At 42.8% G+C, this 16,326-nt stretch overlaps 1 protein-coding gene across 1 annotated transcript in view; it reads left to right on the top strand.

The window, feature by feature from the left end:
- LOC132815993 (beta-klotho-like) overlaps positions 1-16,326 on the top strand; it is a 40,664-nt gene that overhangs the window by 23,681 nt on the left and 657 nt on the right. The window contains exons 3-4 of the mRNA XM_060825430.1: positions 6,215-6,483; positions 6,656-7,835. Coding sequence (XP_060681413.1) covers positions 6,215-6,483; positions 6,656-7,835 — 1,449 coding nt within the window. The remainder of the gene's footprint in view (positions 1-6,214; positions 6,484-6,655; positions 7,836-16,326) is intronic.

The following is a 16,326-nucleotide window of genomic DNA, read 5'->3' as shown; positions in this document are numbered from 1 at the left end:
TCCCTCAATAGCCGGAATGTCTTTCCTTAAATTTGCAGACAGAACTGCACACAGTACTCGAGGTGTGGTCTCACCAGGGCCCTGTACAGCTGCAGAAGAACCTCTTTGGTTCTATATTCAATCCCTCTTGTTATGAAGGCCAGCATGCTATTAGCCTTCTTCACTACCTGCTGTACCTGCATGCTTACCTTCATTGACTGGTGTACAAGAACACCCAGATCTCTTTGTACTGCCCCTTTACCTAAATTGATTCCATTTAGGTAGTAATCTGCCTTCCTGTTCTTGCCACCAAAGTGAATAACCATACATTTATCCACATTAAACTGCATCTGCCATGCATCTGACCACTCACCTAACCTGTCCAGGTCACCCTGTAATCTCCTAACATCCTCTTCATATTTCACCCTGCCACTCAGCTTAGTATCATCGGCAAATTTGCTAATGTTATTACTAATACCATCTTCTATATCATTAATATATATTGTAAAAAGCTGCAGTCCCAGCATTGATCCCTGTGGGACCCCACTGGTCACTGCCTGCCATTCCGAAATGGAGCCGTTTGTCACTACTCTTTGTTCCCTATCAGCAAACCAACTTTCAATCCAAGTTAATACTTTGCCCCCAATACCATGCGCCCTAATTTTGCTCACTAACCTTCTATGTGGGACTTTATCAAAAGCTTTCTGAAAGTCCAGGTACACTACATTGACTGGATCTCCCTTGTCCATCTTCAAAAAATTTCAGAAGATTAGTCATAAATCCATGCTGACTCTGACCTATCCTGTTACTACTATCCAGATGTGTCGTAATTTCATCCATTATATTAGACTCCAGCATCTTTCCCACCACTGAGGTCAGACTAACTGGTCTATAATTTCCTGCTTTCTCTCTCCCACCTTTCTTAAAAAGTGGTACAACATTAGCTACCCTCCAATCCGCAGGAACTGATCCTGAATCTATCAAACTCTGGAAAATAATCACCAACGCATCCATGATTTCTCAAGCCACCTCCTTCAGTAGCCTGGGATGTAGACCATCAAGTCCCGGGGACTTATCAACCTTCAGACCTAACAGTCTCTCCAACACCAATTCCTGGCAAATATAAATTTCCTTAAGTGCAGGTCCTTCAGCCACTATTACCTCATGGAGATTGCTTGTGTCTTCCCCAGTGAACACAGATCTGAAGTAACAGTCCAATTCTTCTGCCATTTCTTTGTTCCCCGCAATATAGTCCCCTGTTTCTGTCTTCAAGGGCCCAATTTTAGTCTTAACCATTTTTTTGCCTTTCACATACCTAAAAAAGCTTTTACTATCCTCCTTTATGTTTTTTGCCAGTTTACCTTCGTACCTCATTTTTTCTCTGCGTATTTCCTTCTTAGTAATCCTCTGTTGTTCTTTAAAAGCTTCCCAGTCCTCCGTTTTCCCACTTATCTTTGCTATGTTATATTTTTTCTCTTTTAACTTTATATTTTTCTTAACTTCCCTCATCCGCCACAGCACCCCATGCCTCCTCCTAGGATCTTTCTTCCTTTTTGGAATGAACTGATCCTGCATCTTCTGCATTATACACAGAAATATCCGCCATTGTTCCTCCACGGTCATCCCTGCTAAGGTATTGCACCATTGAACTTTGACCAGGTCCTCCCTCATAGCGCCATAGTTCCCTTTATTCAACAGAAATATTGTCACTTCTGATTGTACCGTCTCCCTCTCAAATTGCAGATTGAAGCTTATTGTATTATGGTCACTACCTCCCAATGGTTCCTTCACTTCGAGGTCCCTGATCAATTCTGGTTGCTCAATACCAGATTCAGAATTGCCTTCTCCGTGGTAGGCTCCAGCACCAGCTGTTCTAAGAATCCATCTCAGATGCACTCCACAAAATCTCTTTCTTGGGGTTCAATACCATCCTGATTCTCCCAATCTACCTGCACGTTGAAATCCCCCATAACAACTGCAGTAACATCTTTGCGACAGGCCAATTTCAGCTCCTGATTTAACTTACGTCTGACATCCAGACTACTGTTTGGGGGCCTGTAGATAACTCCCAAGAGGGTCTTTTTACCCTTAGAACTTCTCAGCTCTATCCACTCTGACTCTACATCCCCTGATTCCAGGTCCCCCTGTGCAAGGGACTGAATACAATCCCTTACCAACATGGCCACCCCACCCCCTCTGCCCATCAGTCTGTCCTTACAAAAGCACGTGTAGCCTTGAATATACATTTCCCAAGCCCTGTCCACTTGAAGCCACATCTCAGTTATCCCCACAATATCGTATCTGCCAATTTCCAAAAGAGCATCAAGCTCATCCATCTTATTTCTAATGCTTCGTGCATTCATGTACAGTATTTTTAATTTGTTACTGTCCTCACCCTTCCCATCAACTCCTATTTCACTCAACCTTACAGCATGATCCCTTTTTGAGTTTTCTGCCTCATTGATACTGTTGTCTTTCTTGACTTCCCTTGTTCTAACTTTCTCTTCAATTTCCTTCTTAAACATCCAGTTTGTGTCCCCCCCCCCCCAACCCACTACTTAGTTTAAACGTAGCTGTGTTGCAGTAGCAAACCTGCCTGCCAGAATGCTGGTCCCTAACCTATTAAGGTGCAAACCATCTCTCTTATATAATTTATGCTTACCACAAAACATACCCAAGTGATCCAAGAATTTAAATCCTTACTTCCTTAGTTCCCCAGCCACACATTCAAGTCCATTATCTCCCTGTTTCTGGCCTCATTTTAATTTTCCAAACATAGACTGGAACTGCCATAATGTTATGGGCTTGGATGGAGTGGAATTTGTTATGTGTGTAGTAGAAATTTTTTTGATTCAGCACGTAGATATACGTACTAGAGAAGGTGCAAAACCTGTCCTACTCTTGTGAAAGGTGAGGCGGGTGACTGAAGTGTCAATGGGGGAGCACTTTGGAGCAAGTGAGCAACATTCTATTAGTTTTACATTGGTGATGGAAAAGGATAGATTGGATCTAAAAGTTAAAGTTCTAAATTGGAGGAAGGCCAGTTTTAACAGTATTAGGCAAGAACTTTCGAAAGTTGATTGGGGCAGATGTTTGAAGGTAAAGAGACAACTGAAAAATGTGAAGCCTTCAAAAATAAGATAATGAGAATCCAGAGATTGTATGTTTCTGTGAGTATGAAGGGTAAGGCTGGTAGATGTACAGAATGCTGGATGACTAGAGAAATTGAGATTTGGTCAAGAAAAAGAAGGAAGCATATGTCAAGTATAGATGCAGGGATCAAGTGAATCCTTATAAGAGTATAAAGGCAGTAGGAGTATTTTTAAGAGGGAAATCAGGAGGGCAAAAAGGGAATATGAAATAGCTTTGGCAAATAGAAATAAGGAGAATCCAAAGGGATTCTACAAATACATTAAGGACAAAAGGGTAACTAGGAAGAGAATAAGTCCCTTAAAGATCAGTAAGACCGCCTAGTGGAACCTCAGAAGATGGAGGAGATACTAAAAAAGTATTTTGCATCAGTGTTAACTGTGGAGAAAAAAATGAAAAATATATAACATTGGCAAACAAATACTGACATCTTGAAAAATGTCCATATTACAGAGTAGGAGATGCTGGACATCCTAAAACAGTTAAACATAGATAAATCTCTGGGACCCAATCAGGTGTACCCTGGACCTCTGTGGGAAGCGAGGGAAGAGATTGCTGGGTCCCTTGCTGAGATATTTGCATCATCGATAGCCACAGGTGAGATGCCGGACGACTGGCTCATGATGTGCCACTATTTAAGAAAGGTGGAAAGGAAAAGCCAGGGAACTATAGACCAGTGAGCCTGACATCGGTGATGGATAAGTTGTTGGAGGAAACTCTGAAGGACAGAATGTACATGTATTTGGAAAGGCAAGGACTGATTAGGGATAGTCAACATGGCTTTGTGCGTGGGAAATCATGTCTCACTAACTTGATTGAGTTTGTTAAAGAAGTAACAAAGAGGATTGATGAGGGCAGAGCAGTGGATATGATCTATATGGACTTCAGTAAGGTGTTTGACAGGGTTCCTCATGGTAGACTAATTAGCAAGGTTAGATCACACAGAATACAGGGAGAACTAGCTATTTGGATTCAGAAACATCTCAAAGGTAGAAGACAAGAAGTGGTGGAAGGTTGCTGTTCAGACTGGAGGCCATAACCAGCAGTGTGCCACAAGGATTGGTGCTGGTCCACCACTTTTTATCATTTATATAAATGATTTGGATGTGAACATGCGAGGTATGGTTGCAGAAGACACTAAAAGTGGAGGTATACAGGACAGCAAAGGTGATTATGTCAGAAGACAAGGTCAGATGGTCCAATGGGCCAAGGAATGGCAGATAGAGTTTAATTTAGATAAGTATGAAGTACTACATTTTAGAAATGCAAATCAGGGCAGGACATATAACCTAAATGAAGGTTTTGGCGAGTGTGGGTGAACAAAGAGACCTTGGAGTGCAGGTTCATAGTTCCTGGAAAGTGGAATCGCAGGAGGATAGGTTAGTGAAGAAGGCATTTGGACCTTTATTGGTCAATACATTGAGTGTAATAGTTGGGCAGTCATGTTGCAGCTGAAGAGAATATTGATTCGGCCACTTTTGGACTATTGCATGCAATTCTGGTCTCCGTCCTATAAGAAGCATGTTGTGAAACTTGAAAGGGTTCAGAAAAGATTTAGAAGGATTTTCCACGGTTGGAGAGTTTGAGCTGTGGGGAGAGGTTGAAAAGACTGGGGCTGTTTTCCATGAAGGATCAGAGGCTGAGAGGTGACCTTATAGAGATTTATAAAATCATGAGGGGCATGGATAAGGTAAATATGCAAGGTCTTGTCCCCAGGGTGGAGGAGTCCAAAATGAGAGGGCATAGATTTCAGGTGCGAGGGGAAGAATATAAAAGGGATCTCAGGGGCAATATTTTCAGGCAGAGGATGGTGCAAGTACAAATGGAGCTGCCAGAGGAAGTGGTGGAGGGGATGAATGCTGGTCTGGTTATAACATTTAAAACTTATCTGGATGAGTATATGAGTAGAAAGGTTTAGAGGGATATGGGACTAGACTTATGGCGGATATCTGGTCGGCATGGATGAGTTTGACCGAAGGGTCTGTTTCCATGCTATATAACTCAAGGACATGCACCTCTCATTATCACTTATTTACTCTCACCCACTCCCCATTCTCGCTATCACTCACTTAGTATCAACCATTCCACACTTAGTTATGACTCGCTAACTATCGCCACTCCTGACTCTACCATTCATTTCCCACTTTCACAATTTTCCACCATTGACAATCCTGCACCTTCACTGTCATTCACATCTCTAATTCTCATAATCACCCACTCTTTTACTATTTCACATTCTTGTTATCTTCCACTCTGTGATTTCTCTATCATCATTAGGTAGTATATGAGGTGTTCCAATCAAAGCAGGAAAATGATGGAAGTTAGAAACATTCCTGACCAAAAGAAATCAGTGACTCTAGATTAAAGATTTCTTAGTTGAAAAAAATAGAATAAAAGTCGTAAGTCTCTTGATAATTGTTCCCTGAGCCTCTTCAGTGGCTTAACTGATGACAACTGTAAGGAGAGAAGTTATTCGGTGTAAGAATATCTTCAATGACAGATGGTGTGTTACAGTTGGTCTCAATCCCTCTGGGTTAGGGTGTAACGATATGCCAGTGTCCCAGTCCAACAAATTAAGTGCTGCTCTAAGTGCATGTATTTAAATTTTGGGTGAGGACAGGATCATGCTCAGTTGTAAGGAAATCAGAAATTGCTGGTTCTGTTCTGCAGGGTCACTGGATCTGAGACATTAACTCTGCTTTCTCTCCACTGATGTGCCAGACCTGCTGAGTTTTCTGTCATTTTTAAATTTTGTGTCTGATATCCAGCATCTGCATTTCGCTGATTTCATGCTTAATTACATTGCATCCCACAGTTGAACAACTCACAACATTCACTGTCACACAGGTATAAACAATACTTGGATAAGAATGAGAAATTGCCTGGCACACACAGGAACTAGACGCTAGAAAAAAAAATGTTTTCAAATGTCAAGGGGAGGAACTAGTACAAAGTGAATTACTGTGGAATGAAAACCAGACAATGTGAAATTGAGAACAATGTGGCAAAGAAAGCTAATATGTAAAATACATCAATATTCCCAAATACCTTTTGATATTAATTTGATTTGTTTTGTTCTGATCAGCTATTCGCTTTGATGGAGTCAATGTGTTTGGATATACTGTTTGGTCCCTATTAGATGGCTTTGAATGGCAGTTTAACTACACTATTAGAAGAGGATTGTTCTATGTGGATTTCAACAGCAAGAACAAGTCTAGGATTGCAAAATCCTCTGCATTCTTCTATAAGCAGATTATAGAACAAAATGGCTTTCCAGAGACTGAGGTTAGCCAAAGAGTGAATGGACAATTTCCATGTAACTTCTCCTGGGGAATTGCAGAAACAGATCTACAGGTAAAAACAAACTTTTCTTCTCTGATTTACAGAGGTCATTTACAATTTCTTAAGTTGTGAACATGGATCCTTTCTCCCTAAAATTTTGATATCAGAAAATTACAAGGTTGTTCGTCACATCCAGAACTGTAAGCCTCCTGTTTACTTTCTATTTTTGATTTTTTGATTTCAGGTAAACAATGTGGTTTTATCTCCTGAATTTGTTGACAACAACCTTTACCTTTGGAACCGTAGTGGAGATCAGAAACTATACAAAGTCAGTGGAGTGACTATGTGGCCTCATCCATTTAAGTGCACTGATTTCAGGAACTTCAAGCACCATGTAGCATTGGTGAGGAAGATGAATGTGTCTCACTACAGCTTTGCTTTCAAGTGGGCCAAGATTCTACCCAGTGGTGATCCATCCAGTGTAAATAGAAGTCTTCTAACTTATTACCGTTGTATTATTACAGAACTTTTAAAACTGAACATTGCCAGCACTATCACTTTGTATCATCCAGTATCTGCTGATATTGACTTACCTGCACCACTGCTGAATAAGGGAGGATGGCTCAACAGAGAGACTGCTGTTGCTTTCAATGCTTATGCAAAAGTATGCTTTCAAGAATTTGGCAACTTGGTCAAATTGTGGCTCACTATGAATGAACCAAATATAAATGTTCAGAGAAGCCCTGACACCTACAGGGCAGCACATAACATGATCATCGCTCATGCTTTAGCCTGGCACACCTACAATAGAGACTATAGAAATAAGCACCATGGACTTGTGTCTCTGACACTGCGTGCTGACTGGGCAGAACGAGCAAATCCCTTTGTTGAATCCCACCACAGAGCTGCTGAGAGGCTCCTGCAATTCCAAATAGCATGGTTTGCAGATGCCATTTTCAAAACTGGAGATTATCCACATAAAATGAGGGAGTACATCCTCTTTAAAAATAAAAAACGTCTCTCCAGTTCGTTCTTACCATATTTCACTGATGAAGAAAAACAGATAATTAAAGGAACTGCTGACTTTTTTGCAATCAGTCATTTTACCACAAGGTTAATCTTACATCAGTCCAAAAATGGAACCAAGTATGAAATGGACCACGATGGGAGTTTGTTGAGAGATGTAACATTGTTGACATTTCCATCCCCCTCCCATTTCTTCTTTCCTTTTCTTCCCCATCGTCAAACTCATTCTGAAATGGCAGTTGCACCATGGGGGATACGTAAAGTCCTACAATGGATTAAATCACGCTATGGAAATATGGACATTTATATCATGACCAATGGAGTTTGGGACAGCTCCAGTGTCAGTGATGCATTTCGAATATATTATCATAAAAATTATATCAATGAGGTTTTAAAAGGTGAGTCCTAATATTTATAGATGTTTTCTAATCAACATGTTCAGAAATGCTGGTACACATCTCTGGAGCACATTAGACTTGACATAGACCCCCCTGAGCCAGACATAGGGACACTACCATTGCACCACAAGGGCCCTGCCTACTATTTATATACTTAGGAAGAAGCATTCTTAAAAATTGTGACCCATGGTTTATGTCTTTTAGATAGTTGAAGTGATAACTCAACTGACAAAGTTTATTGTATTGATGCCAATAACTAAAAAATGTATTAAATAAAATAGGTATTCAGAGTTTCCCTGAGGCTTAGTTCTTAAGTGGTCCAAGAGTTCAGAGTTAATGATTTCAGCTCTGATTGACTTCAGTTAGTTGTGGTAAAGGTCAGTCAGAGTTCCTGTTCATGTTTGCTGTCTAGGATCCTGCTGGGAGTTACGAATGGTTACTGATCTCAGTTACAATAATAGATAATACATGGTAAATCCATCACTGGTCATGGGATGTGGGTGTCACTGGCTGGCCAGGATTTATTGCCTATTCTAGTTGTCTTTCAGCTGCCTTCTTAAAGCCACCACAGTCCATGTGTTGTAGGTAGACCCACAATGTCACTAGGGAGGGAATTGCAGGATTTTGACCCAGTGACAGTGAAGGACGGGGATATATCTCTAAGTCAGGATGGTAAGTAGCTTGGAGAGGAACTTGCGGTGATTGTATTTCCATGTATCTGCTGCCCTTATCCCTCTAGATGGTAGTGGTCTTGAACTTGGATGGTGCTGTCTAAGGAACCTTGGCGAATTTCTGGAGTGCATTTTATAGATAGTACACACTGCTGCTACTGAGCATCAATGTGGAAGAAGTGGATGCTTATGAATGTAGTGCCTATCAAGTGGGCTGATTCGTCTGGGTTGGTGTCAAGCTTCTTGAGCTGCACCCACCCAGCAGGCAAATGCTGACAGCATGAGATGGGAAAAGGGAAGAAAAGGGAAAACACTTGAAAACATTCAAATACAGGTAGAAAGTTAATGTTCAATGTTTCAAGATACTGCTCCATGTTTGGTTTCACTGCAGCTGAGAAAGTGCAAAATTAGATTAGATTCCCTACAGTGTGGGGGAACTTCAGCCCAACAAGTCCACACCGACTCTCCAGAGTAAGCCACTCCAGACCCATTTCCCGCTGACTAGTGCACCTATCACATGGACAATTTAGCATGGCCAATTCATCTTTGGATTGTGGGAAGAAAGAGCTGAAAAATGTGTTGCTGGAAAAGCACAGCAGGTCAGGCAGCATCCAAGGAGCAGGAGAATCGACATTTCGGGCATAAGCCCTTCTTCAGGAATGAGGAAGGTGTGCCAAGCAGACTAAGATGAAAGGTAGGGAGGAGGGACTTGGGGGAGGGGCGTTGGGAATGCGATAGGTGGAAGGAGGTTAAGGTGAGGGTGATAGGCCGGAGTGGGGTGGGGGCGGAGAGGTCAGGAAGAAGATTGCAGGTTAGGAAGGTGGTGTTGAGTCCGAGGGTTGGGACTGAGATAAGGTGGGGGGAGGGGAAATGAGGAAGCTGGAGAAATCTGCATTCATCCCTTGTGGTTGGAGGGTTCCTAGGTGGAAGATGAGGTGCTCTTCCTCCAGGCGTCATGTTGCCATGGTCTAGCGATGGAGGAGGCCAAGGACCTACATGTCCTTGGTGGAGTGGGAGGGGGAGTTAAAGTGTTCAGCCACGGAGTGGTTGGGTTGGTTGGTTCTGGTGTCCCAGAAGTGTTCTCTGAAACGTTCCGCAAGTAGGCGGCCTGTCTCCCCAATATAGAGGAGGCCACATTGGGTGCAGCGGATGCAGTAAATGATGTGTGTGGAGGTGCAGGTGAATTTGTGACAGATATGGAAGGATCCCTTGGGGCCTTGGAGGGAAGTGTGGGCGCAAGTTTTGCATTTCTTGCGGTTGCAGGGGAAGGTGCCAGGAGTGGAGGTTGAGTTGGTGGGGGAATCGCGGAGGGAGCGGTCTTTCCGGAACACTGATAGGGGAGGGGAGTGAAATAGATCCTTGGTGGTGGGGTCTGTTTGGAGGGGCGGGGTTCAGGGGCGGAGGAGCGGGAAGTGGAGGAGATGCGGTGGAGAGCATCGTCAACCATGTCTAAGGGGAAATTGCGGTCTTTGAAGAAGGAGGCCATCTGGGTTGTTCGGTATTGGAATTGGTCCTCCTGGGAGCAGATGCGGCAGAGGCGAAGGAATTGGGAATATGGGATGGCATTTTTACAGGGGGCAGGGTGGGAGGAAGTGTAATCTAGGTAGCTGTGGGAGTCAGTCAGTTTATACTAAATGTCCATGTTGAGTCGGTCACCCGAGATGGAAATGGAGAGGTCTAGGAAACCGGAGCATCCGGAGGAAACCCACACAGACACGAGGAGAACCTGCAAACTCAACACAGACAGCCATCCAAGGCTGGAATCGAACCCGGGTCCCTGGCGCTGTGAGGCAGCAGTGCTCACCACGAAGCCACTGTGCCGTCCATCAGCTTGTGCAACTTGAGTTTAAAATCTTTACATTTGGATTTTCTCCTCAAATTAATTTTCAATGGAACAATTGTTGCTTGACTACAAAGTAAATATATCTTAGTCATAGATGTTGCAGCATTGAACTAAATAGAGCAGGCATATCACATAGTCTATCTTTGATCAATGCTGAGTCAATGAGCAGAGGAAGGAGAACTAAGTTAGAGAATTTGTGTTTCTAATTTTTAGATATCAATTCTTTCAGGAGCAAACCGCGTTTAAAGAATAAGTGAAGGCAGGAGTCAACTCAGAAATAATTCACCCTGCTTTTACAGAAAAATGATGGGCTGTCACAGAGAAGATTCTGAGTGGTCTGGCAATCTTAAACCTAGATAAATCTCCAATGCTGGATGAAATGTATCACAGGCTAATGTGTGAGGCGTTGCAGGAAATAGCAGGGGTGCTGGCAACAATTTCCCATTCCTCCCTGACCATAGGAGAGGTGCTGGAGGACTGGAGGACAGCCAACATGGTATTGTTATTCCAGAAGGGAGCAAGGGTTAAGCCAGGAAACTACAGGCTAGTCACACTGATTTGAGGGACAGAATAAACTTGGAGAGACAGGGATTAATCAAGTGTAGTCGATATGATTTTGTTAGGGAGACGTTATTTCTAACCAAATTTACTGAATTTTTCAAAGAGGTAACCAGATGCCGAGATAAGGACAATGGATTTGACACAGTCTGCTTGGACTTCAGGTTGGCTTTTGATAAGGCCCCGTATTGGGGGAGTGATATCAAAAGTAACTGCAAGGAAATTTGACAAATTGGATCCACAACTGGCTGAATGGAAGAAAGCTGAGGATGGTCAAGGCATGTTTTTGTGACTGGAAACCTGTGTTCAATGGAGCTCTGTGGGATTCAATGTTCAGGCCCTTGCTGTTTGTGGTATATTATTCACTATAAATGATTTAGACTTGAATGCAGGAGGGTTGATCAGCAAGTCCACAGGTGGTAAGAAAATTGATGTGATGGTTAATAATGGCAAGAATAGTCTTAGATTAAAGGGGGATGTAGTCGAGCTGGTCAGATAGATTGATCAATGGCAAATAAAATTCAATCCTGATGAACATGAGGAGATGCACTTGGCAGGACAAACAAGTCAAGGAATACATGATGGAGCAGAAAGTGAGGTCTGCAGAAAGTGAGGTCTCTGGAGATCAGAGCTGAAAATGTGTTGCTGGAAAAGCAGTAGGTCAGGCAGCATCCAAGGAATAGGAAATTCGACATTTCGGGCATAAGCCCTTCTTCAGGAATGAAGAAGGGCTTATGCCTGAAAAGTTGAATTTCCTGTTCCTTGGATACTGCCTGACCTGCTGTGCTTTTCCAGCAACACATTTTCAGCAAGGAATACATGATGAATACTAGGACCCTGGGAAGCACAAAAGATCAGCAGGACCTTGGTATGCAATTCACCCATCCCTTAAGGAAGTGGGACAGATGGATAGAAGTGATTAAGAAGGCATATGGAATACTTGCCTTTATCAGCTGATGCCAAAAGTTTAAGAACAGGGAGGTAATGCTGAGACTGTATAAAAGGTTGGTTAGGCCACTGCCAGAGTGTTGAGTGGAGTTCTGGAATCCACTTTATAGGAGGAATGTGATTGCACTGGAGAGGTTCCAGATGTTGCCAGCTGTTCCTAAGGGAGGCAATGGTCTAGTGATTTTATTGCTAAACTATGAATCCTGAAACTCAGCTAATATTCTGGGCACCAAGTTTCAATTCCCACCATGGCAAATGGTGGAATTTCAATTGAATACTTGTTAAAATCTGGAATTAAGAATCAACTGAAGATCATGAAACCATTGCTGATTGTCAGAAGAACCCACCTGGGTTACTAATGTCCTTAACGTAAGGAAATCTGCCACCTTCACCTAGTCTGGTCTGTATATGACTCCAGACCCACAGCAATGTGGTTGATTCTAAGCCACTCATAAGAACATAAGAAATAGCAGGCTCGATGGGCCAGATGGCCTGCTCCTGCTCCGCCATTCAATAAGATCATGGCTGATCTTTTTGTGGACTCAGCACCACTTACTTGTCTCCACTTACCCCTCATTCTTCTAAATTCCAATTGTGGTTCCAACACTGATTCCTGAGACACACCACAAGCTACTGATTGTCAGCCAGAAAAGCATTCATTCAACCCCACTCTTTACCTTTTGTTAGATTAGATTCCCAACCGTTTGAAAGCAGGCCTTTCGTCCCAACAGATCCACACTGAGACTCTGAAAGGTAACGCACCCAGACCCATTCCCCTACCCTATATTTACCCCTAACACTATGGGCAATTTAGCATGGCCAATTCACTGAACCTACACTTCTTTGGATTGTGGAGGTAGCTGGAGCACCCAGAGGAAACCCATGCAGACACGGGAAGAATGTGCAAACTCCACACAGACAGTTGCCCGAGGTGGGAATCGAACCCGGGTCCCTGGGACTCTAAGGCAGCAGTGCTCACCACTGAGCCACCATGCCATTAGTTAACCAATTTTCTATTCAGGCTAATACCTTACCCGTAACACCATGCACTTTCATCTTATGCAGCAGCTTTTTGTGTGGCACATTGTTGAATGCCTTCTGGAAATCCAGATATACCACATCCACCACCGTGCTCAAAATGTTCTCAAAGAATTCCAGTAAATTAGGTTAACATGACCTGCCTTTCGTAAACCCATTCTGCATCTGCCCGATGGGACAATTTCAATCCAAAGAAACCTTTCACTGACATCTCCCCTAAACTTCATCCAATTATCATAAAATTATGCCTATCATGATAGACATTTCCACTATGGGAAAAAGTCTGGCTATCCACTCTATCTATGCCCCTCAACATCTTGTACATCTCCATCAAGTCACCTCTCATCCTTTTTCACTCCAATGAGAAAAGCCCTAGCTCCCTCAATCTTTCTTTTTAAAATCTGCCCTCCAGTCCAGGCAGCATCTCCTGGTAAATCTGCTCTACAATCTCTCTAAAGCTTCCACTTCTTTCCTGTAATAAGGCAACCAGAAATGGACACAACATTCCAAGCATGGTTTAACCAGGGCTCTATAGAGCTGCAGCGTAACCTCACGGCTCTTAAACTCAATCTCCCTGCAAATGATTGTCAACAAACTGTAGGCCTTCTTAACAACCCTAACAACTTGGGTGGCAACTCTGAGGGATCTAGGGAAATGGATCACAAGATTCTTCTGTTCCTTCCCACTGCCAAGAATCCTGCCTTTAACCTTGTATTCTACATTCAAATTCAATCTTCCAAAGTGAATGACTTCACACTTTTCCAGATTGAACCCCAACTGCCACTTATCAGCTCAGTTGTGCATCCTGTCTATGACCTGTTGAAACCTACAACGGCCCTCCACACTACCCACAACTCCACCAACCTTCATGTCATTGGCAAACTTGCTAACCCATCCTTCCACTTCCTTATCCAAGTCATTTTTAAAAATCACAAAGAGCAGAGGTCCCAAAACAGATCTCTATGGAATACAAGTCACTGAGTTCCTGGCTGAATACTTTCCATCTACTATCCCCCTCTGTCCTCTATGGGCCAACTATTTCTGTATCTAGACAGCCAGATTTCTCTGTAACCCATGCCTCCTTACTTTCTGAATGAGCCTACCATGGGAACCTTTATCAAATAATTTGCTAAAATCGATGTACACTACATCCACTGCTGTACCTTCATCAACATGTTTTGTCACATCCTCAAAGAATTCAATCAGGTTTGTGAGGCATGACCTCCTCCTCACAAAGCCATGCTGACTATCTCTAATCAAACTAAAAAATTTTCCAAGTAATCATAAATCCTATCTCTCAGAATCCTCTCCAATACTTTGCCTACCATAGACATAGACTGACTGGTCTATAATTCCTAGGATTATCCCTCTTCCCTTTCTTGAACAAGGAAATAATTTTGCCACCCTCCAATCATCTGGCAGTACTTCAGTAGACAGTGAGGATGCAAAGATCATCGCCAAAGGCGCAGCAATCTCTTCCCTTGCTTCCTATATAACCTCAGTTATATCCTGTCTGACCCAGACGATTTATCTATCCTTAGATTTTTCAAACTTTTCAGCACATTCTTCTTCCTAACATCAGCCTTTTCTAGCAGAGCAGTCTGTCTCATGCTGTCCTCAGAAATATCATGGTCCCTCTCAGTCGTGAATCCTAAAGCAACGTATTCATTAAGGACCTCCCATCTTCCTCCAACTCCAGGCACAAGTTCACTCCACTATCCCTGATCAGCCCTACCATCACTTTGTCCATCCTGTTGTTCCTCACGTTAGTGTAGAACACCTTAGGGTTTTCCTTAATCCTACCCAATAAAGCTTTTTCATGTCGCCTTCTAGCTGTCCTAAGTCCATTCTTCATTTCCTTCCTGGCTACCTTGTAACTCTCTAAAGCCCAGTCTGATCCTTGCCTCCTCAATCTTAAGTAGGCTTCCTTCTTCCTCTTGGCTAGATGTTCCACACCCCTAGTTACCCAAGCTTCTTTCACCCTACCATCCCTTCCTTGCCACAGTGGAACAATCCTGTGCAGCACTATCAGCAAGTGCTTCCTAAACAACCTTCTAAACAATCTCATGCATTTCCCTGAGAACATCTGTTCCCAATTTAGGTGCCCCTGTTCCTGGATCCTGTCTGAATACAGCATTGTAATTCCCCCTCCCCCAATTACTTTCTTATACTGTCTACTCCTATTTCTCTCCATGAGTATAGTAAAGGTCAGGGAGTTGTGATGACTATTACCGAAATGCTGACAGATTTGACACCTGGTATGGTTTGTTGCCAAATCCAATATGGCTTTCCCTCTGGTTGGCCTATCTACATATTATGTCAGGAACCCTTCGTAACACACCTGACAAAAACTGCTCCATCCAAACTATTTGAACTAAGTAGGTTCCAATCAATATAAGGGAAGTTAAAGTGACCCATGACAACAACCCCATTACTCCTACACCTTTCCAAAATCTGCCTCCCAATCTGCCCCTCCACTCCTCTGTTGCCACTTGGGGGGGGGGCCTGTAGAAAACTCCCAATAAAATGACTGTTGCTTTCCTGTTTCTGACTTCCACCCTTACTGACTCTGTAGGCAAACCCTCCTCAACCATCTCCCTTTCTGCAGCTGTGGTACTATCCCTGATTAGCAATGCCACTCCTCCGCCTCTTTTACCTTACCAAGCTTCCACACACAGTCTTTTTTTTGGTGGAAGCAGGACTATTTCCTTAGTTGTCCATGATTGATTATCCCTTTTCTTACAATCCACTCAGTTCAAGGGCAGCTAGAGATGGGCAATAAATACTGGCCAGCCAGCGACACCCATGTCCCATGAGTGAATGAAAAATAAAGAATATCACCTCGGCTGAGGAGATGTATGAAGAGACATTTGACAGATTTGCGTTGTCTTCCTTGGAACAGATGTGACTGAGGAGGGACATAATTGAGATAAATAAAATTATGAGGAGCCATAGACAGAGTAGACAGGAAGAAACATTCCTCCTTAATGGACAGACCAATGACATAGATTTAATGTGAAGGAGATTTTTGAGGGATGTAAGGAATTTGTTTTCAGCCAGATGATGGTGGAACTATGGAACTCACCGTCTATAAAGGTACAGAGGCAGAAACATTTATAAAATGTAAGTAGTATTTAGATATACACTTGTGATAACAAGACACACAAGTGATAGAAAATATAATTAGAATAGGCTGGGTTGTTTTTGTCCAGTGCAGACTCAATGGTTTGCAAGGCCTTTATTCTGTGCTGTAGACCCCTATGATTCTAAGAATGAGCACTCAGGCTATAGCATGGTTCTTCAGAATAGGGACTGATAGCAATCTTGTCCAGTACAAAGAACATCACTATGAAGTCCAATTCAGGCTAATTCTGATGTTTTCACAACTGGTCTGCGTGGAATCAGTAAACTGCGTACTGACCAGGAGTCAACT

This window comes from Hemiscyllium ocellatum, chromosome 1 (assembly GCF_020745735.1).
Source record: "Hemiscyllium ocellatum isolate sHemOce1 chromosome 1, sHemOce1.pat.X.cur, whole genome shotgun sequence".
NCBI classification, from domain to species: Eukaryota; Metazoa; Chordata; class Chondrichthyes; order Orectolobiformes; family Hemiscylliidae; genus Hemiscyllium; species Hemiscyllium ocellatum.
The sequence above is the reverse complement of the archived record's forward strand: the minus strand, read 5'-3'. Positions and strand labels throughout refer to the sequence as shown.